Source organism: Triturus cristatus, chromosome 2_1 (genome assembly GCF_964204655.1).
Source record: "Triturus cristatus chromosome 2_1, aTriCri1.1, whole genome shotgun sequence".
NCBI lineage: Eukaryota > Metazoa > Chordata > Amphibia > Caudata > Salamandridae > Triturus > Triturus cristatus.
Genome location: NC_140581.1, coordinates 675,487,890 through 675,510,977, shown reverse-complemented (window position 1 = coordinate 675,510,977; position 23,088 = coordinate 675,487,890). Strand labels below are relative to the sequence as shown.

Sequence of the window (23,088 nt, the reverse complement as noted above, 5' to 3'; positions counted from 1 at the left end):
CATTCAGTTCACCATGCAGTCCAGCAATCAGGAGATACCCTTCCTCGATTTAAAAATCTTCCACGAAGATGATAAACTTCTTACTACCCTATATAGGAAGCCAACGGAAAGAAATTCGCTACTGAGATACAGTAGCCACCACCCGCGCGGCTTGCGCGACAATCTCCCAGTGGGACAGTTCCTGCGGATCCGCAGGAACTGCACGAAACGATCGGACTACACTACAGAATCTGAGAACCTAACAGCCAGGTTAATACTAAGAGGTTACCCAAAACGCCTGGTTAAGAGGGCCCGGAAGAGGGCATGGTACAACCCACGGGACACTCTGCTCTCACCCAAACATCCCAATACATCACGTCAAAATAACAAAATGATATGTGTTACAACATTCTCCACACGCAGTAATGCAGTGAAAAAGATCATCAATAAACACTGGAACATTATATCCACGGAGATTGACCAACCTGACCCACCGATGCATTCTTTTAAGAAAGCAATGAGCATTAAGGACCATGTGGTGCATTCCTTCCTTGAGGACCCGGTTGAACCAACGATTCGGTCACTCTGGAGTTTACCACCAATCATAGGTCACTTCAAGTGTGGTTCGTGTAAAGCATGCCCCACAACTATGCAATCAAAGAAATTTGAATACAAGCATCAGACCATTACATTACAATCACATACCAACTGCAATTCTAGCAACGTCATCTATGGGATCCTGTGTCCATGTGACCGACTATATATTGGCCAGACACAGCAGAAAGTCAAGGCCAGAATCCTTCAACACCAAAGTCGAATCAGATGTAATGTGACAGGTGCACCCTTAGTCGATCACTATCACCAACTGGGACACCACCCCGAAGAAATGAAATGGATTGTTTTGGAAAAGACAGAACTGGGACCTCGGGGAGGTAATATATCCTCTATCCTGCTTATTAGAGAGTCAAAAATGATGATCCGCTTTGACACGATTCTAACTGGTTTAAATGAGCAAGACCCGAGTAATGCCCAACTAGCTACCCTCGGTAGCTCATGAACAAGGTTCTTTTTTGCTCTGTTCTCCCCAGCCCATTTTCTAACCTGTGGTTAACGTTATTTCTGAGACATTGTATGATGTTGACCATGAGCCTTTTTTGACCAATGTACGTATTATGCACATGCATTTTTTGATTGTTCTTTTCCCACCGGAACCATACTTTGTCATATCCAGCAAGCTTGTATCCATTCACATGTATCGACATGACCAATTGACGCCTTTTTTCAATGTAATCACCTTCTATTTCTCTTGCATCCTCATCTGAAAATGTTGACCGATATGAGCTCATATGTCTGTTTTAACAACCATTGGTTGCCTTTTTCATTAATATGCTGTGCCGGTTTAATGTGTCATTTTTCAACCTTGAGACGCTTCGAACCAATGCATTCATTGTATAACAGTCATTTCATTTATGTGTTTTCTCAATTGATCACGAGTTTTACTGTATGCTCTTTATTATATGTAATTTTGCAATCCAAAAGTGCACAATCGTTTGTAAATCAATGAGATCCTTTCTCATTACTTTTACGTGATCCCCTACGTGCATATTTCACCATCTCAACCCCAATCCGTTGATTAGTTTGATCCCCCGGGCCCCGACGAGGCCCTTTCAGTCTTGCATTTTATTAAATGATATTCATTAACACATTTAATCTGACATTATCCTATTTACTCTATTTTTGTCCGGGATTTCATTTACCCACCTTCTATCTTCTAACCTCGCATTTGAACTACTCGAATGGTCTTTCTTCTATTCTCCAGTTATTGGCAGCATCCTGCTGCTGCACCCGGTTTAACGTCACGCGGTTCCAGCGTTCTCCTTATCTGGGAGCCGCTCCGCGTCCTCAGTTAGCCGGTAGAGTCGAGCGAGTTCAGTCTTGCACGCCGTCTCAAGGTAAGGGAACTATTTGGAAGACACTCCGTTTACTTTGATTAATTTGACCCAGATTTTTGTCCCTGTCCATATGTTTAGTCCCCCGTTTCACTCATAGTCATTTTTTGCCTTATTCATTATTGCTATGGTTTTTCACCTGTACGTGCTTCTGGTCAAACTTCAGTCCGGTTAATTAGTCCTCGGGCACAACACGATTAATCGCCTTTTTGTTTACCTTTTGGGTATAAGCTAGTCCTGCTGGATTCGACTCATTAATTATACATTTTCTCAGTTTTGCTATTTGACTGGACTTGTTAGTCCCGCTTTCTGACATCTTAGTATACGGATGATAATGTGGGTGACCTGGTCCTGTTAGCTCTGTATTTCTCTATTGTAGGACCACCTATTGTTTCACTCATTTATAGAACGCTTTCTCCATTTGTTTTTAGAGGCTGTTTCCTCGGTGATTCGTCTCACCCTACATACCGATTACACAGCGGTGTGCTTTTGATGGAGTATTCTATTCCTCCCTTTTTTCAAAAAATACACGTGAGTTTAGATTTATTTGGAGTCATCACCCACCTCCCGCTTTTAAAACCAACTGCATTGTTGACCTTACTGTCGCTTTTAAATTAATTTTTAGGTGACTTTCACTCCCACCTGACTTTTTGAGCCTTCTGTGCCCAGATGCCAAGCTGTCACTGACTTGATGTCCTCCCTTTTTCTGGTAATTACGGCAGTCATATCATTATCCAGTCCTACAGTTGAATTTCCGCTTGGCACTATTCCTTTTTTAACTCCCACCCATATCTTTGCATAGGTGCCTACCTTCCCCGGTTCACCATCCTCTTTGTCCTGAGGAAGACCCCACCTGTAAGGATTTAACCTACCTACCTTTGAAGAGGGGTCGAAACGTCGACATCCCATCATGCCAGTACCCTCAATAGTGCGCCGAGCACTGTGAACTTTCACTTGTATATGGCCTCCTGGCAATAATATTTGATTTTGTCAATGAAGGACTCTTGAATATTTGGCACGACACTAAGGTGCCCAACAATTGATTTGTACCATTGCTTTGAACTTGTTTAAGTCACTTATTCTACTACCCTACCCAATTCTTCACTCCCTCCCCTTCCCCGTGGCACCCTGCACATTTGTAAATAGTGTGATTTACTTTATGCATTTATATGCCTGTTCCTAGTGTGATTAAATAACACGATGGTTTTGTCTTAAAATTGTTGCAATTTTTCCTTTTGTTGATCTCTATCAATCTTTATGTATACTCTGGGACCACTTCTATTCCACAAATGGTGGAGGTGCAGGAGAATAGGTCCAGGTCTCACAGGGACTACTGGCCTGCAGCTCCTTGGGGGTGCTTAGGGTGACGAGCAAGCCTAGGACGAGGGAAGAAGTACAGCCGTGGCTGGTGGCAAGAAGGGAGGGGAGATTGGCAAAGAGGCATGATGAGCGAACATTTGGGACAAAGAGTGAACTTGGCTGAGATGAGAGTGAAGATGGTTAGCTGCTTGGAGAGAGACGGAGCCTGCCACAGAGAAAGAAATGGAAACTTGCGGCTGGTAAAATGAAGGAGGGTGTCGGACAGAGGAGAAACTCCATGGTGCAATTATCTGCTTAGAATGAAGCTGACAGCAAATAGAGTAGGCAAGAAAAATGAGACTTTGCAAGGAGAAACAACGTATTGATAGTGCTGGAAGAGTATATGCAGCACATGCCCCCTGTGGCTGCGTCAAAGTGCTGCCAGCTCTTCTAACCAGTGATAAGTGATTGGAAAAGGTTGAGTGTTACATTTGCAGCGCACCACTCGGGTGCCAGATTACCTCCAGGGAGGGCGAGGCGGCACCCACAACTTCAAATTATGTTGCTCTTTAATATTTGCCATGCTCAGGCCAAACTTTAAACAGGGCGATGTTAATGTGCGCCATGTCCGTCTGGAGCTCATGTAAGGCGCGCTGCAAGATAGAACACTGCTGCAGCCTGTAGCATAAACTTTCAAAATAGTTTTGAAAGTATGACTTATTCCTCTTCCTGCCCTCAATATTTGGGGTGTGGGAGTTTTTTTTCCCCGCCAGTAAAGTTTACCTTGAAACTCGATTTTAACCCTGTATGCAGTTTCCCGGTTTGCCATCTACAAGTGATATTTTTTCTCAGTTGTGAAATAATGTTTGCGCACAGAAAAATATTTTTGCTCTAATTGAACCCAGACAAACTAGGAATATTTTGCAGAATCGTCTCTGCACGTTTGTTTCTGTAAGAAGTGGCACGCTTTAACAATAAAAGAAATATGAATGTGTCCTTGTGTAACGTAACAGGTGCTCATGTAAAGCACTCCAATACCTTTGGGTCGAGTTCGCTCTATATAAATCGGCAAAAAAAAAAGTTTACATCTGGTGAAGACCAGTGTCCTCTCAATTGGTGGATATAACCAGATGGTCGATCTGAGATGGTGAGATGGTGAGCCAGGTGATGAAAACAAAGGTATCATCGCCTGATAGTTTGCCAAACTTTTCTTTTTTCCAAGCCAGTATTGAACCCTGGATGAGTGCAACTTTAGTGAGGTTGCAGTGAGTATCGTTGACTACAGTCTACAGTTAAAAACACGCCCTGTCCTGTTGAATCATGTCACAACCACGATGCCACAAATCGATATTTATGTCCATAATTGTTTTATCAGCCACGTCAAGTTAAAAATAGGTTTACACTTCTGGCTCCTATGTAAATAAGCAGAGGGCCTTTTGGTTGGAGTGGACTTTATTCCAGTCTGTTCTACTGGCGCCTTCACTGGTTTGAAGGGGAGCAAAGAAACTGTGATTGACCTGGCTGAGGAATTGAGGAAACTGAAATATATCTGGGCCGTCTGGAAATCTTTACAGTGACTGCCAATGAAGTGTGGTCCAGATCAAAGCTGTCCTTAAAGTGTGGTCTTAAAAGTCATCCTGCAGTATCTGATCAATAGAATCAGGCAGGCAGAATATGGCAGTCGTTGCTTCAGCTATTAACCGTGCTGCTTCCCCCTTACAAAGCAGTAGTGTCTAACCGCTTTTAGTTTGTAACAAGCTACACTACACTACAACAACAGTGTAAATCCTTTGCAGTGTTCTACAAACATCTGAAAGCCCCCTGTTTTTAGTGATCGCTATTGTTCTGATTAACTGACCAGTTCCCAGGGACTGGTCCACCCATTAAGCTGTATAAAGACAGCTACTCTGCATGGTATTATAGCTGCATAATCCCGTTTTCTTTTGCTCTTGCTTGTTCTCTAGCACTGGGATACTCCTCTGAGAAGCCGTGCGCCGTGCAAGTTCTGCAATTCATTCATTCATTCATAATGATCATCTCATTTACCCAATAGTAACAGTACACTTCTACAAAATCCAAATGCCAATTTTTGATCCTAAAATGATGTTCTGGTATTGTAAAATAGTATGCCAGTGCAAGAAAGGGGCTGCATGTGAAAGGACGTTAAGTTGTGTTGGTGTGCTGATTTTTCCTTTCCAAGACCAAAGCTGGACACCTTCTGCCTGATAACAAGGCGTTTATGGCAGCAGGCATGGTAAGCCATCAGGTGGTAGCCTAGATGAAGGCTTTCCCATGCCCCCAACGTCAGATTTGTACGTCTGGATAAATGTAATTCAACCAATAGGAAATTTGGCGAATTTTGAACCAAAGATCTTGACATTTAATTGAAAACAAATCATTTCACTACAAAAATTAATCACCTTACACGCTGGGTATGGAACTCATCCAAGCCACTCTTACGCAATCCACCGCATCCTTTCATACGGTTTGGCAGCCTATTTTGTCACTCCTATCGACGGAATTTAACGAAATAACCTTGCCAAAGTATCTCTGCCTCTTGCGACTTACTGATGCACGGCCCCCTAAGGCTACTTCTGGAACATAGACACCTAGCTGCTCTCACGCGCAACAACACATGGAGGTAAAGGCTTGGCACACTGGTTGGGGTGGGGGTAGTTTCAAGGGAGGGGGGAGGGTTTTGCTCTTGTTGGGGGTTCCATGGACGGGCATGAGACCGGAAGCAGGAGCTTCAATCCAGACAGCACCCAAGGACACCCGCTATATAAATGAACTTCTGCGGAACTGCGTTATCAAGCAGGGGACGAGCGGGTACCAAGACTTATATTCATTGTATTTCTTGGGGCATATATGGAAAATGTATTGTGCTTGCCTTAAGTTAAAATCAATAAAACAAAGTTGAACAAAAATGAATCACCTATTGAACACAAATAAGCAAAAACAAATCAATTCCAAGAAATATTTCTGGTAAAAAAAAAGGATCATTTCACCGGAAAGAAAATAGGTGTCAAAACTCTTTAATTAAACAGATTTTAAATAAATCTAAATAAATAAGAGCCACAATTAGTTACCAGTGGCGTTTATGAGCTTATGGGATGCAGTCTGCATAGTCGGCAGTTAAGAATGAAGAAGCGGAGAACACTCCCCCCCCCCCCCCCCCCCATGCAGCTTTTTGTGGCAGGTACCAGCGAAAGGGAATTGTATGAAATCATAATCAATTACGTAAAGTGATTGAATCTGAGATTGATGCCTTATTTTCTGAGTCCCTTCACAGCTTTATGCTTGGCTCACAAAGCTTTCTAGCCCTAGCCATTTTAAAGCCTACTTTCGACCTTATTTCCCTCCTTGAACACTTCGCTCCTGCTCGTCAAAGCTCCTCATGGTCCATCGAATCAAAAAAATCTTTCTTGGAAGGTGAATCTTGACTGTGATTGCACCTGAGCTTTGGAATTCTCTCCCTCTTCCTACGTCTTGCTTTCTGACCTTGGTGAAGGGTAGGTTAGATAATGCCCGAGTTGATATCATGGAGTCAAACTTCCAGTAATCCGAATGATCAGTGTGGCGAGTCCAGGTACTAATAGTTTGTGATTTATAGACCGTAGTTGCGGCGGCTCAAGGTTAGTTGGAATTCTGAATTCTAATGATCCTGTAATGCTATATGGAAGCTAGCTTTCTCAAAATTAACTTTTTTATGGGCGGTGTGTGTGTGTGTGTGGTTGCTTCATTTCGCAGTCCTTTGATTTACCATTGAATACATGAGGAACAGAGAGTCTGGTTCATAAAGGTCAAAGAAGAAAAGTCCACAATTTGCCTCTGGAGGATTATGACTTTGTTTTGAATAAATTCCTGACTTCTCAAAGATTCTGGGAAGTACTCTTAAAAATTCCAAAAGTCATAGATTTTCAAGAGTGTTGTTTAAAAATGTACTCCTGCAGAACTATTACCAGGTGGATAATGAATGTGCTGTGCTAAAAGCTGATACAGGTTTCTTTTGCACCAGACATATTTTGTTTCTGCACTGGGAAAAGTTTTTCTCTATGTAGAAACCATTTCTTCTACACTCCCCCCGCCCCCTTTATTGTGGGAGTGTTTTCTCCCCAGTCCCACTTCGGAATTATTTTCTCCATCCCTTGACAACAGCAACTTGCAAGTGTTTTTGTTGCACAAGGAGGACTTGAACAAGTGCAAACTTGAGACTTTTTTAGTGTTCGCCCCCCTTTGCATGTACCTCCACCCAGGAACTTCATCTACTTTCTCAGTGAAGGCTGTTATAATACTTACTAATCAGCCGCTCGACTGCTGACAACGCTGAATTACTGTCGCACGTGTGGGCGTGACCGTTCCTCTCGCAATTCTTGCGACTTTTCCCTGTCCTAGAGTGCCTATGACTAGTGTCACTTCCTTGCCTCTTTAGATAGATGCCTGCTAGTTTGAACAGTTTAAGTTGCATCAGAATGCTCTGAAATAGTAGGACTCAAGAAGGGACTTTGCTTTGTTGATGTGAGAGGTTATTTGACCCACATACTTGTTACTGGAGAGTTGGTGACATGGATTAACGATTGCTTGATGTAAGTGTGTACTGCCATGCAGAAGAGACCAGCAGCTTGCCTATCCAGCGCCTGGCATCACGAGGGAGCAGGCAGACTTGAAGCCACCGCCATGCCAAGTTAAATTAGTCAAGAGCCCTGGAGAGAATACCCCGGGCCATCGTTCACAAACAAAGGTTATAGTGTCTGCCCTCAGTGAGAATAATGCAGTGTGAAGAGAATGGGAAATGGCCAGCCAACTAAGCCATGCCTAGACTCCCCTTCCTAGGTGTGCTCGCACATAGGACGAGGGGTGGTGAAAATAAAAATACAGTATGTGGTTTCCTTTGATCTCTCAGGGAAAGTGCAGGATGCACAAGTCATATTTGATAGGGCTGAGGGGATTGTAGAATTGTTTATAATTGGGTTTTTAACATGAAAGCAAAATACATTTCTCATCCATTTACTACAATAACAGAATACAATTTGTTGCACTTTAGGTTTAGAATTAGAATGATTAAAGTCATGAATTTAAAACAAAAAATAGCAATATATTTTCAATAAAATTACTTAAATAAAATCGATTAAGTTTGCGAAAATGTTTTCAATGAAAATAATTAGAGCTGATACTGTTTTTAACTGCTTGTGTTTGCATGCAGTTCGAAATCGTTTATCATCGGGCTCTTCTTCTCAGGTCTTGGTATACGTTTTAATCTGGATATACTGCTAAGGGAAAAAGTGTAACAGAGCCCTCCTTTCTGCTGTCCCGGGCGGGGCGCGTGGGTTTTGCAGCTCATGATTGCATGGCAGATTTTCAAAAGCCAGATTGTTTTTGCAGCTGAGAGGAACTGTCCAACACAATGCTTTTGGAAGCGGGCCCAGCGCGTGCATTTTTTCTGCCTATGTAGTTTACTTGTCTGTTTTTCTTCCCACATCCTGCAAACAGTCCCACAAAATCATAAATAGAGAGTCCCAAAACACGAGTTTTCGTTCACAGTGTTTTTACTTAGTGGAAAAGTTTTCTGTTTCTGGGCGACGTTTTGCCGCAGATGTAAACGGTGAACTGCGTTGAAGAAACAGACTTCTGGCTATTCCTTTCTACTGCAGTGAAACAGCTGAGTCTTGAAAAAGATTTATTGTACACTTATGCTTATGATAAAACGCTCAGAATTTGCCATGCAGCTGTCTTTAAGTGTGAAGCATACAAAAAAGCGATGGATGGAATGCTTAATCTCAGCCATTGGTAATTGATTGCTCTTGGCCACAGCTCAACCCTTCATTCTTCTGCACACCATGTCATCTCATTATGGACTCAGCTATATGCAAATCAATCTTGACCCTGCTGCAGTCGGAACAGTCCAACCCGAAATGACAGGCCGTATTTTTTGTATACTTTATGCCCTAAATGGGACGGGTATGCCCAGACGTGGGTCACATGCACACTGTGTCACACGAACCAAGCTGCACCCTGCCTGATGAGCCCATAGCTGTGGCGAAACCATTCCTGGGTTGCTTGTTCAGGAGGTCCTGGCTGGGCAGTTCAGGCTGGATTGTTCCAATTTGGGAAGAGTCAAAACTGATTTGCACATAGCTGGGACTAAATTGAGGTAACATGGTGCGCAAAATAACGATGGATAGGGATGCGGCCCTGAGTAATTACCAGTGGCTGAGATGAATTCAGGCATTCCATCCATCACTTTTTTGTATACTTTAGATTGATACAGCATTGCATTATTACACCACAGAAAGCATTTCTGAGCAAAGTATAATTCCACAAGTTGATTATGTATTAGTCAAACTGGGCTTATCTTCCAGATGTAGTTGTCCCATACCTTTGTTTGTTCAGCGTTTTAGGCTAATTCTGGTACACACAAAACTATACAAGTGCGGACCTCATTGCAGAAACTAGCCCTGCAGTGAACATTGTGGCTGGTGAAAGGAGATTCTTCCTGTGCCTTGTGGATGTACAAAAAGGTGGAAGACTGACTTGCCAACTTTACAGAGTGATGGTGTCACTTTTGGCACTTTCCACTGATAAATTCAAAGGACAGAGAAGATGCTGTCTGAGTCTCAAAGGACAAGGCCCAAAGCAAATAAAGGGAACCTACACAAAACAAGATTCAAACTCAAAACCATTAAGGTGTATTTAAAATTGAGAATTACAGAAAGCAAAAAGGTAACTGGTTAGTCAGTTCAAACAAGCATCAATATATCATAGGTCAAGATAAAAGTCTAAGCATGTTGTCAAATAACAGACTGTCATAGAGTCTAAGTAGTTTGAAAGCCAGGAAAGGTATGACGCACATCCCAATGAAGTCACTTTTTATAGGGTCAGAGGAGCAAAAACCACACTCTTTACATGGTGTGAGGTGGCACCATAGGCTGTATTAATAAGCTTACATTGACTCAAACCAAACAGCATTGCAAAAAATGTGTTACGTGAAACATGTTCACTCTAGGAACCCACCTAAGTATCTCCTTTAACCAACAGAGAAGGGGAAATGACATAGCACTACTAAACAATGAACTATTAAATAATGTAGAGGAGCACATTTGAACCAGCAGGCTGCATCAGCCTTGAATATTTACAACATTATGAAGACGTCTCTGGCAGGCTTCTTTGGAAGCAAATTAAATAATGTAGTGAAAATAAACAACACAATGAAAAAGCTCGCCTTTTCATCTGTTTTATGAAAAAGGAAAAACACAGAGAGAGAAATCATGCATGCAATGCAACTTTTCAAATGCCAAGTATCTCAAGCTGTCAGTGCAACCAGTCTAGAGGCGCTGTAAATTTGTCTGTACTAACTTAATCACACAAAAGTAAAAGTAAACAGTTTATTAATAAATCTGCTCCTACATCACCAACAATTCCATCCTGTTGTACATGCCCAAGATTGCCTCCGTTTTTGTGGTGTCTTCAGGCTGCATTGGAAAGACAGCGCAAAAGTGAACAGTGAAGGCTAATTATTCTAAATGGGGCAAGTGTTATTATATCTACCGCCTCAAATTCTGAAAAGCTTGTGGTTTAAATGTTTTTTCTATTTAAATGTACAACGGAACCTGTGTACATTTGAATGAGATTTTTAGCTTTTATTTTAAATAGTAACCTTCACAAATACAACTTAGACTGTTCGTCTCCATCCGGTTTCCCCCATTTAGTAGAATCCAATAATGTGGACTGTAAGGTAGATTTGATGTAGTTGCATTTTAAAGCACAGAAGCATCAACTGGACTACCTATACAGCACTTAATAGCATTCCCACTCAATAGGCACAGTAACTAATATAACTTGCTCTTCCACTATGAGCCTCAAACATGTATGATTTATTTTTAAGACCTTACTCATCTACAACATTTGCAAATGGGTATGGCCCCTGGACATGATGGGTATAGAGAGGAAAAAGAACTGGGGGACTGGGGCTTGAAAAATGCCCTGCATACGGCACCTATGTTAGGCTAGCAAGACAAGGAGCATGCAGTTCCTATAGGATATGAGTCTAGCTCTACCAGGAAGAGGGATGTGATAATAGTATCCTTCCTCTTATGTTTGTCTTAGAACGTGGAATTATCTATGTCATTAGAATTTGTATATGTCATGTAGAATTGTTGTATGTAATTTAGAATTGTTGTATATAACTTGGAATCCACTGATGTAAGAGCTTTAGCTCCTACACCAGTGGGTCCTTTTATGGTACATAAATAAATAACTATTTTTATACATTTCCTTACTCTATCACTTCTTTACAATGGCGTTGAGTTGCTAGTGCCGACCCACTGTGCCCTTCTCTTATTTTTTTTTTCACTGGAAGACTTCCGTCTCTCAAGACTACCTTTCGTCCACCTTTCTATTGAAATATATTTATGGTGAATTTTGCACCCATCGGACTTCTCTGTCTGTGCCCACATTTGCGTCCACATTTGGATTCATCGCGCGAAAAATTTAAGGTACTGGGATTTTTCCCAATTATTACAGTTTGGCCATTGTGGTCTTAGCTGTTGTGGTCTGCGCTCATGATTCTGCACACGCTGATGGTTCTGCACGCAAGGACTCCTTCCAGCGTTTCCATGATCGTCTCGATCTTCCTAAGATGCATCCACTTGATTGACGTCAGCTGGGTTGCCAAGAGTTCCCTCATTGCAGCGTGTAGTACGCATTCAGCATGTTCACTAAGTCACTGGCGGCCATATTGGATGTACGTATTCAGAACGTTTACCGCGTTATGTGGCAGCCATATTGGATCCCCACTGCAGTGCATCAATTTCACACGGGAACTGTTTTCGTCACTGCGAGCCTTTGTGCAGTTCCGTGTGTGTTTCTTCTGCTTTCCTGAGCATTTTACTGTCATCGGAGCAAATTCAGTGATTCCCGCACTTCTCTTCAGGAATCCTTTTGTTTGGGTATTTTTATTTGAAGTCTTCCTACTTTGTGTATCACAGTGATGCACACACTTGCTCTACTATTATACTATTAACATTTTTTGCGGTCACACTTTGTGTCACATAATTTGAGACTCATTTCTACAGTGATATACACACTTGTAACAGGTACATTTATTAAGTGCATATTCATAGCAGTTACATTTTCTTCAACAGTGATATGCACACTTTTAACATGTACATTTACTACGTGCATATTTGAAGCATTTTTTTTTCTTCTTCACCAGTGATATGCACACTTGTGACAAATACAGTTACTACGTACATTTTTAAAGCAAATGGTGTTTCTGGAACAGAAAAATTACTCAAACTTCATGTTGAACAGTTTGTGGATAACTGTAGTGTGTGTGTTAGATCTGACAAACATTGGAAGGTTTCTACTGAGCCTTTGTCTATTCAGGATGCTCCTATGGGACCATGGGAAAAAGTGTCCATTGATTTCTCAGGACCGTATGAATGTTTGTGCAGGGAAAGTAGGTTTTTGATTGTTGTCATTGACAATTTTTCTAAATGGATGTATTACACTTTTGTGGAACATCCCAATACTGATGAAGTTATAATGTTTTTAGAACATATCTTCAGAATTGAAGGAGCACCCATTATTCTTATGTCAGATAACGGGGTGCAATTTGTTTCTACCACGATGTTAAACTTTTAAAGATTAGGTGTGCGTTCGAGAGGGCATTGTTGTATTGTCCTAGGGCCAATGGTCAGGTGGAGAGGGCCAACAAGTTCATAAAAGAAGGGATCCAGACTGCATTTGAAGAGCATATTTGATGTTTTTGAATTTTTGAAAGAAAAGATTTGGAGTTATCATATTACTTCGAATGCCTGCACTGGAGTGACTCCATATTTTTTGATCAGGGGAAGGCAAGTCAAAAAGTTATTGGCACCCCTTTTTGGAAAGAATGTTAAGGGTGACACTTTAGAGTCTTGCACTGCTAAAGCTAGAAGTAACATAACTGATTCTCGCATCTATGGAAAATCTTATCATGACACATGTCATAAGGCTAAAAGTAAAAATGTTGAAGTTGGTGATTGGGTACGTGTCATCAAACCCTCATTAACATGTAAGGGTATGTCTAAGTTCGCTGTTCCTTTCAAAGTGGAAAGAGTGACTGATTCTGCTGTTTTGCTAAAGGACAAGGGTTGGTGGAACAAGAGGTCTATAGTTCTTCTAAAACCTAGGCAGGAATGCCTGTTTGAACAGGATAAGGTTGTGGATGCTGATGTGTGGTTTGGTGAGAATGGAGCAAAGTGTATTCCTGCTCAAAGTTCTACTGGGGGTTGTGTGGTTGCTGAAAGTTCCAGTGGAGTTGTAAATAATCCTGTTGCTCATCAGGTTGAATCAACTGTGGAAGGAAGTAATCTACGGGGCTCTTTTGATGAGGGTAATCTTATGTTGCAAAAAAAGAGCACAAGAGTACCAAAGAAGTTTGATGATTATATTTTAGAGTACGTTTTTTTTGTTTTTGTAAAAGGATACATGTGGTAATTGTATCCTTCCTCTTTCTTTTATGTTTGTCTTAGAACGTGAAATTATCTATGTCATTGGAATTTGTTTATGTCATGTAGAATTGTTGTATGTAACTTAGAATTGTTGTATGTAACTTAGAATCCACTGATGTAAGAGCTTTGGTTTGAATTGGGGCAGAAGCGGTTGGAGATTACTAGAGCTGGATGCTTTAGCTCTTACACCAGTGGGTCCTTTTATGGCACATAAATAAATATTTTTATACATTTGCTGACTCCATCGCGTCTTTACATGGGAATCCACCTTTTAGGACCAAGAGCCCTGCCATGCTTCATCATCGGGCAGCTCCTTGTTGGGATGGCACTGCAATGCCCACTGATTTAGGGTATGGTATTATCCACATGCGCAAATCCACCATCCCTACATGAGTAGATAAGGATTCTTTGGTCCTGATAAAATGCCATGATCCTCCGGGCAATAATAGGAATGAAATATGTTGACCCCCATTATTTTCACACACATTAACTAGGGCTTGAGAGGTTTATTATATCTTGCCCTCGCCTTGACATTTGTTTTTTAATTATAACAAAGGAACGCAGTGAGTAAAGAGTTTGTTGGATTCCGTTGTTTTTTTTTATTGCCACACCCTTTTTTCACTTCTACTCAGATTCAACCACTACACGTCCCACCACACCTCACAACTCACATCGTCAAAAAGAAAAGATCTCCTGCAAATAGAGCCCCCGCGGGGATGCTTGGGCATTGCAGCTTTTGCCCAACGAGGAGCTGCCCGATGATGAAGCATGGGGTGTGTGGGGGCCCTTTCTCCTAAAAAGAGATCCTCCCCCTTCCTCGTGGACCTAGGCTCCCCCCCAGGAACTGCATACTCCTTATCTTGCATGATGGATATAGCGCAGATTTTTATTAAGCCTTTGGCACATTGCTGGCCCACTTATTGGCCAGATTATACAAGCCCTTTAGTACTACCGGCACACTGACAGTAAGGATGCAACTTGCCACGAACAGGATGATTCCCAAGCCATGTAAGGACCCTGAATACTGTTCGTCCTACTGCCCCATTTCTTTACTAAATGTAGACGCTAAGATCTTTACTGTATTTTAGCACATAGACTAGCTCCCTATATGCAGGGCCTGGTGGACCACGATGAGACTGAATTTATACCTGAAAGAGGCTGCAGTGATAATACTAAACGTATTTGTCACCTTATGAACAAAACATAGCACTCTCGAACACTGGCTCTTCTCCTGTATATTGATGCGGAAAAGACCTTTTATCGGGTCCACTGGCCATATCTTGGCCCGGTATTGACGCGATTCGGCTTATGACCGTGGTTTTGTAAGTGGATTCAGTGTAGTTATGCCTCCCCCAGAGCAATGTTGCGAGTTAATGGAATCTTATTCCAGCCTCTCCAAATTTCCAGGGGCACCCGACAGCGTTGCCCCCTGTCACTCTTATTATATATGGAGCTACTCTTATTATATATGGAGTTATTCGCGGAACGGGTGCGCAATAACCCACACATAACAGGCATAACGATAGGGGGCATGGACCACAAAATAGTGCTCTATGCCGACGATTTCCTACTAATGCTATCAAACCTTCATGACTCCCTGCCAGCGATGATGGGATAGCTGGCGGCCTTTGGGGCAGCCTCTGGTTTCAAAACAAATCTCCTTTTTTCTCAACATCACCATCTCCATAGCTGACCAAGTCCAGCTTGAGTCTGAGTTACCATTTACATGGGTTCCACAAGGAATAAGCTATCTGGGTCTGCAGATACACCCTACACCAGACTGTACAGTGGGACATAACTATGCAGTGCTCCTGATGAACAGACGATTAGACTTATCTAGATGGAAGGGTTACGGCCTCTCATGGTTAGGACGCTTGGCAGCAATCAAGATGACAGTCCTACCCAAAATCCTATACGTAATGCAGACCTTGCCTCTCGAACCCCCTCTGCGGATGCTCGGTAGATTGCAAACCCTTATTTGGGACCCGATTTGGGAAAGTAGAAAGGCGCGGATGGCTAAGCCATAGGCATAACTTTCTCAATCAGATGGCAGCTTAGGGGTTCCTAATCTAAAGTGTTGTTACCAGGGGGCACAGCTGCGTAATATGATGGAGTAGTCTCAGCCTAGTTCTGTAAAACACTGGTGCTTAGTTGACCAGGCGGTGGCAGGCATTCATATCTAGAAGGTTCCATGGTTACCGAAACCACACCAGACCGCTGAGGTCTACATTTCACCGGTACACCGAGCCACTGTGGGAGTTTGAGACAAGGTGCAGCTTTTGCTGGGACTATCCACACCCTTGTTCCCCCAAGACACTGATCATAGGGAGCCCAGATTTCCCCCCTGAGCACTGCAGCTCCACAATTGCTGCATGGCAGGAGGCTAATTGCAAACGGATAGGTGACCTATTTGATATAGACAGCCTTAAGGACTTCTCCGAGGTCCTGTCGGCCGTTCGTGATCCCATCTAAAGCCCTCTGGCAGTACATTGCTATTTGCCATTAACTGACACTTCCCTGGCTAGTTCTCATGCCAGCCGACCATTTACTCCCTTCAAGAAATGGCTCCTCACTTGCTCGTCTGGCAAATGCATCCTTTCGGATATTTACACCTTCCTCACCGCCCTGCGGAAACTGAAGATACCTGCACAACACAGGTGGGAGGTGGAATGTGAATGCACCTTTACTGATAAGGAATGGAGCGACATTCTCCACTGCACTCATTCCTTCACACGTAGTACTTCCAGCAAAGAAATGTTCCTGACGATTGCACTTTATTGGTACTTTACTCCGGCTAGAGTCGCCCAGTAGAATGCAAATAGGGACAACGCATGCTGGCGACACTGCGGGCAGACACGCACTCTTACCCAACTTCTTTGGCAATGCCCCAAGATATGCTGTTTTTGGAACAAGGTACTGACTGCAGTGAATGACATGTTTGACACTTCCCTCGGATTCCCAGCTACGTTTTACTGGGCCTCCCAAACCCCTTGACATATCCTCTGAGTCTGTCAAAGGACGTGCTATTACTTTAGCACTGGGAGCTACCAAACACATCTTACTTTCCCACCGGGGCTCCGAAGAGAGCCCAAAACAACTCAATTGGCTACACAAACTCTGGGAATTGTTGGGAATGGAGAAGCTGACAGCGGTAGTGACCCACTAACTGCTCTTGTTTGACAAGACCTTGGGGGCATGCATCTGGTACCTGTCGGATGAATTTAGAGAATTGATATGCCCATTATTTCTACGAACCCTCAAACTAATGCACCCTGATCGTGAACCTCCCTAAAGGGGTAAATGGTGCCCATTTCAGTCACTCGCATACACCCACTCTCTATTCTGTGATTGGTGTCCTGCTCTCTCTTTAGGTTGTCCATGTCTCCAGCTACCCTTCTCACATCCTTTACCGTTTGTTTGCCCTCTGTTCCTGTCCCTATAGCCTTCATTTTTTTGATTATTGATGCTTACCACAGGCCATTGGATGTAGGTGGGCTGATTGTTGTGCCTTTTTCCTTCACTAATAATAATAAAAGAGATATTAAACCTAAAGCAGTGTTGTTGCGATGATGGAGTTACTATGGTGGAGTTTGGCGAATGCTTACAAAAATGATTACATTTTTGCATCTATTTCCGCTTCCAGCTCCAGTTTCTGAAATAGCTCTGAAACTGCAGGTTTGATGACAGACAGGTATAGAATAGAAACATAAAAGCCATAATTGTGTGTTGAATTTTCAGAGGATTATCAAGTGCACTTGTATTTCCAATGTTTATTCTGTCTACAGTTACTCCAGAAGCCAGGGCATTATAATCTGTGCAGATGGTGGCTGTACTTATGCGCCTGCGGCGTTTTTGTACAGAGATCAGCTTAAATTTGGGCTGCAGGAGACTTCCTAACCAGTGGTGTCATTTCAAGAAAAGAATGGGTATAGGGAAGAGACATCGGATCATTTCTGCATGACCTAACCTTTGACCTCAGTGACATCAGTAGAAATTGCATAACAAAGCTTTTGACTCGGTGTAATCACAAGTAAATTAAAACATTCCTATAATCGGTGCACAGCAGATGATGAATGCCAAAATAACACAAAAACAAAGAAAAAGGAAGGTTCTGGAAACTCAAGAGGGGCACTGTTGAAGTCCGCAGCCACGGCTAAATGATGTCCATGCTTAGGTTTTTTTGTGCTTGTAGTCTCCTTTGTAACAGAACCAAAGGCCTAATTTCGAGTTTGGCACATAGAGGCCGTGTACACTCTAAATAGGACAGAAAGGGCATCTGCTTCCTTTTCTCATCAGCCACATTCTAAATAAGGCCGTAAATATTTTAAGACCTAGTGTAAGAGCGACATGAGACTTCACAGATATTCATGTTTAGCATGCCAGGAAGCAGCATCCTAATGAGCATTTCATTAGTTTATCTTTTAAATAATGCTAATTGTGTTCTCTTTTCTCCATACATCCAGGGACGTCTGTACATCTCTAAAGAAGTTAACCACAAGGAGAGCAAGGATACAGAAGCCACATCTCTGACACCAGGACATGACCATGGTTTTAGTTTAGCTAAAATCAATTACCTCACATTTTTTTAACCATTACTCTTCCATTTTATCACATTTAGTTTATGGGTGTTGACAATGAAATGGTGTATTTTACTGGGAATTGTTTATTTGTAAATCATCAAATTTAAGAAACTTTGGGACTCTGAGCCTTGCTTTAGAGAATTGCAGTGGAGACATGTGCATCACACATCATTTTGAACAGTCTGCAAAGTGTCAAAGCTCTCAGAATTTCACAACGTGTATCCATGTTTACAAACATTACAGGTGGGCCTTGAGGCTAGTTTCTATCACAACAACAAGAACGTCTTCCATTAGTCAAACTCTACTGCCCACATTCAACTGGTGATCCCCCGTCTCCCCAGAGGCACCAATCTGATGTCTTTCTCCTTAACCGTATCCTCGCAGAGGCTGAGAGTCCCCCCTGTTCTCATTTACATGTAACCAGCAAGGTAGTTTCTTTTCACCCATTACCCGTATATTGCTCTATATTTTAACCATGCGCACTTTCAATGTATAGAAGTAGTAGTTGTATGAAACACATTGCTTCCTTGTGGTAAGTGACTGAGATGCTGCCACGGGATTGAGACACTGATGAATGGTGCTATTTTGGACTCTAAACAGGCTCCTTGGATAGGTAGCTATGAAGGGGAGTTTATTTTTTTTATTATTTTCATTTTCTAAGAAGGTGTTGGTACTTTTGTTTTCTTGACTGTTGTTCTTTAGAGAGGACTGAATTGTGTTCCTTGTGTCTGCCGTGTGGCTTTCCTATCCAGTATCATTGAGTGAGTAAATGCTAACAGCAAATAAGAAATAGAAGCTAGCCTTCAAACCTCAGCATCGCGACTGAGCAATTTAAGCGGGAGCAATCACAAGACTGTAATGTGCTTAAATCCATCTCTGTATGAATGCCTGCCTAACAAATCAAAAACTATACTTTTTAAATCACCTTGTAGAGCACTTCGTCTTTTACTGAGAGATTATATTTTCAATAGATGAAAGTCCATTATCAAAACTTCCTAAAAAGCCACTTTATTTTAGGGGGTGAAGCAGGTGATATTATTGAAAAGTTGTGAACTCAAAAAACTCCACAAGGTCAAGCAGGTCTGGATAAGGTCTGTGGCAGTTAGCGATTGTTGTTACACTTTTGTTCTTGCTCTCAGTGACAGAACACCACCAATCCACAATACTATCTACATCTAGTAAGCTGTTGTGTTGGACGCACTCTGGAAGCCCACCTTGTGATTTTTATAGGCCTCCTTCCTTTGGGTCTTTGTTTTCAGGGCATCCTTTGTCCTGTGAACAGTTTAAGCTTCTGACTGTTAATTACTATTGCATGTTCTTGCACTTCTTACTTTTCTTTACTTTTCTGTAGCAATTTCCTTTTAAGGATTTCCTTTTTTAAAATTTTGTTAGATATATAAACAGGGCTGTATATAATAGAGCGGTAAATAGTATCCAATAGATGTGACAAGTATGTATAGTTGACGTTGTGTGCTGCCAAAATGGCAGGCTTTTTGTATCGTAACAATGTGTTTCTTTAACAATGCACTGCAAGTACCCAATGTATTTTAACTTTTTTGGTAGGATTTGTTCAATAAATATGCAAGTTCTAGGGATCATGCAAGTGTTTGAGTGTGTTTTTTAATCGGTGTGTACTGGCGCGTCCAGCGCCCCGTTACACATACTATACATTTGTGTTTTAACAAACAAATTCTTGTTTGTCAAAATAAATATGTGGACCAGAACTGCAATGTGGATGGAATTCCTATGTTAGCATGCCAATTTCAAATATATTCCACTGAAAGGGATGCAAACCTTGCAGAAGAATAAAATGTTGTTCAATATAACTGGTATACTTTATGACAGATTACCAATCAAAAGCTGGTTGTATTCATCTTATCTATAACTTTTCTGAAACTATATTTCTTACTTGAACTAATTTTTGTTTCGAAACTACAATATTTTAAACAATAATTACACGAGCAGAGGACAGGAACTACAGTGTAAAGGCCTTTCGCAGCAGCAAATCGTCAAACAAGTTTCATTTTATTTTACTGCCCATCAAGAAGTGAGTGAAACCTTTCAATAATCTTGTTTAATGCTGTGAGGGATTACAAACCGCATGTTCTCCACACCAGATCTGATTTCCTGCTTAGATTTTAATTCGGTTCCCAAAATGGATAAGGCATGAAGTTAAATAATGCTTACAAAACGTTTAAATAGGATATATGGATACCGTTTTTTGATTCGAACATCAAACCTAAGGTAAAGCGCTATTTGTTATAAGTATTTGACCCCTTCAAACTGAGGACAAATCAAAGTGGGTTACAATTGAACAAAATACATTTTGGATTTACATGAAGCATGTAACATTCACGCATTCTAAGTAATGAAACATATAATTGCAACGCAAGATTATTCACCTTACATGCTGATCATAAATAGCGTAAATTAGCTTAAAATTTAAATGTCAATTTTTAAGCCAAAAGCACGTAACACATTTGCTATCATTTCTGGAAAACAAAACATGTTAGTGGGCCTTATCAAATCGGTTCCAAAGTGTTAGATACATCCATGTTCACAAGTCTATCAGAATAGCCCACTGTATATACCAGAGTTTAGACAGCTCCTCTTTAGCTAGCAGATGCTTTTGGGCTGTATTCATGACTAAGCACCTTTATGTGCACAATACAGTGGTAAATGTGGCTGTTCATTTCCATCCTCATCAGATAAAATATGCCCTTTACAAGTGTCCTTAGTGGCCAAAGAGGTGTTCAAAAGAGATGAACCACACTCCTGTCCATGACTGTACCCTGTATGTGAATAGAAGGCACGAAAAAGAATATCACTCTTTTTTGAGAGCAGCTCCTCGTTCACGACAACTAGGCCTTTCAGGGCCTTGTTAAACCTTTAATCAGTCCTTCTTGCTGAGGAAAAAAGATGCAAAAAGCATGCAAATTAGTCCAAATCAATCCTATGTAGCCTTCCTTTATGGTGACATAATGCTGAGGGACCAATCAGATACAAATTGCTTAGGAAACCACTTTTATGAGGCAATGACCGTCAAGACCCTTGCAGCCAGTGATGCAGTAATGGTGATGAGAATCTCTTGCATGATATCGTGTTTGTAAGCCATGCCAGATTGTGTGCCAACATGAGCACATTAATCCATTTTAGAGGATGCGTGTATTAGACTTAGGGCCTAGAAAACAAACTAACTATTTGAATGGTTATGCTAACAAATGTGTTTCAAAATAGTGTTCCAAAAGAAAAACATGGTTCACTTAAACAAGACAGGATGCATTTTCCAACCTGAGGTGTGTGCAATGTTTACAGCAACAGTGCTATCTCACCTACTACAGAAGTAGCTTGGAAGGAAGTAAAGCTGTTACTGCACTGCTTTCCATGTACTTCTGGAAGAGAGCATTGTTTGTCTGACTTCTGACTAGTCTGAAGGAGGATAACTCCGGTAGAGGAAGAGAGACACCTACCAGTTACCCTTTTCTCTGAAGAGGGTACAATATGTATATTTCCTCTTGTTCTATCTTGGTGTGCACCTCAAAGAAGGAGGTTCAAAATATGGCACCCAAAATCACAAGGCTTGACCCGTAAGGGCCCTTCAATAAGTTGGGTTTGCTAAGCGCATAACAGATACAAAGAATAAGCCTGTAGCTTTAATAACATATTGTGATTATTTGTGAGTAATACCTGGAGACCAGAGAACTAGGGGTGGTTGAGATACTGGAAAACGTTTGCCCAACCTTTTTTACTGCCCCTAGACATATTAGAGGATGCCCAATAATTGACGCAAAGATATTCTAGTGGTCAGAATGAACCTTGTGCATAATACTAAAATATTTTATTCTTGGATTGAAATAAAGGCTGATGACACAGTTCAGCTATCCACAAGGTATTCAAAGATTGATCCTTCATCCATATATAATTCTTATGTTTATATTGATTTGCTGTTGGCTCTCATTGAATGGTGATGCTAGCAGAAGTCATAAACATACATAGATAATTGAAACGGTATGTACTGCATCACTGAGGCACTGAAGTAGTAGGAGGTACACAAACACTTTCTTTCATGCACTAAGCAACAAGATGTCTGTGTCCAGGCAACCAATACAGGGGTAACGTTTTCATATTTCACCTTGAAACACCATGGCTTTGATGGTAAATAACGTAACAGATGGGTACTCGTGACACGGCTACTAACTCTAGTGAGGAATACACAGCAGTAATACACATATAAGAAAAGTCTTATATACTATGTAGTTTCACACCAAAGAATCAGAAGTTGTTCGGCACTAAGGGCCTTATTATGACGCATACTCGCGTTGGCGGTCCGACCACCGCCACCACTGCAGGTCTGCCTGCAGTATTTTGAGTGTGAAGGTTGGACCTCCATAGGACTGCTGCATCCACCGGGATCCAGGATCTCGCAATGGTGGCACAACTGTAAGGGGCAGGAATATCCTGGCGGTGCTGCTGCGGCACAGCCGAGCATATTCTGAGTTGCTTTTCCACTGCCAGTTTCATGGCGGTGATCCCTGTTGGACTTGGCCCTTTTTGCAGGGTCATCACTGAACTTTTTGCCTTCCTCCTAGCCTTTTTTTCTGACATGGTGTTGGTGGTTCTAGGATTCTGGGCACTTTAGCATTGCTGTCCAGTGTAAAGTGTGTGTGCTCTCGGTGGTAAACATGGTAAGATTGGTCTACACTTTTTTGGCATATTTAAATTACCTGTCCCTGGTAAAGTGGTATCTCAGATACCCAGGACCGGTAAATTAAATGCTACTGGTGGGCT

General features: G+C 41.7%; 2 protein-coding genes across 4 annotated transcripts in view; both read left to right on the top strand.

The window, feature by feature from the left end:
* NREP (neuronal regeneration related protein) overlaps nucleotides 1–19,898 on the top strand; it is a 128,952-nt gene extending 109,054 nt beyond the window's left edge. For both annotated transcript variants that reach the window (XM_085632593.1, XM_085632594.1), the window contains one exon: nucleotides 18,184–19,898. In XM_085632593.1, coding sequence (XP_085488719.1) covers nucleotides 18,184–18,309 — 126 coding nt within the window. In that variant the 3' untranslated portion in view covers nucleotides 18,310–19,898. The remainder of the gene's footprint in view (nucleotides 1–18,183) is intronic.
* Nucleotides 3–3,180, top strand: LOC146865745 (uncharacterized). 2 transcript variants are annotated; one of them, XM_085640767.1, is made up of 4 exons: nucleotides 3–1,931; nucleotides 2,360–2,459; nucleotides 2,554–2,637; nucleotides 2,731–3,180. In XM_085640767.1, exon 1 carries the CDS (start codon nucleotides 14–16, stop codon nucleotides 1,034–1,036), a length of 1,023 nt encoding a protein of 340 aa, XP_085496893.1. In that variant the 5' UTR covers nucleotides 3–13; the 3' UTR covers nucleotides 1,037–1,931; nucleotides 2,360–2,459; nucleotides 2,554–2,637; nucleotides 2,731–3,180. The 2 variants fall into 2 exon arrangements, with proteins under 2 accessions (XP_085496893.1, XP_085496892.1); XM_085640766.1 differs by having other exon boundaries at nucleotides 3–2,459.
* Nucleotides 19,899–23,088: the final 3,190 nt, after the last annotated feature.

Excerpts from the sequence above, each read along its gene's own strand:
- LOC146865745 (XM_085640767.1), top strand. The coding sequence starts at position 14 with ATGCAGTCCAGCAATCAGGAGATACCCTTCCTCGATTTAAAAATCTTC.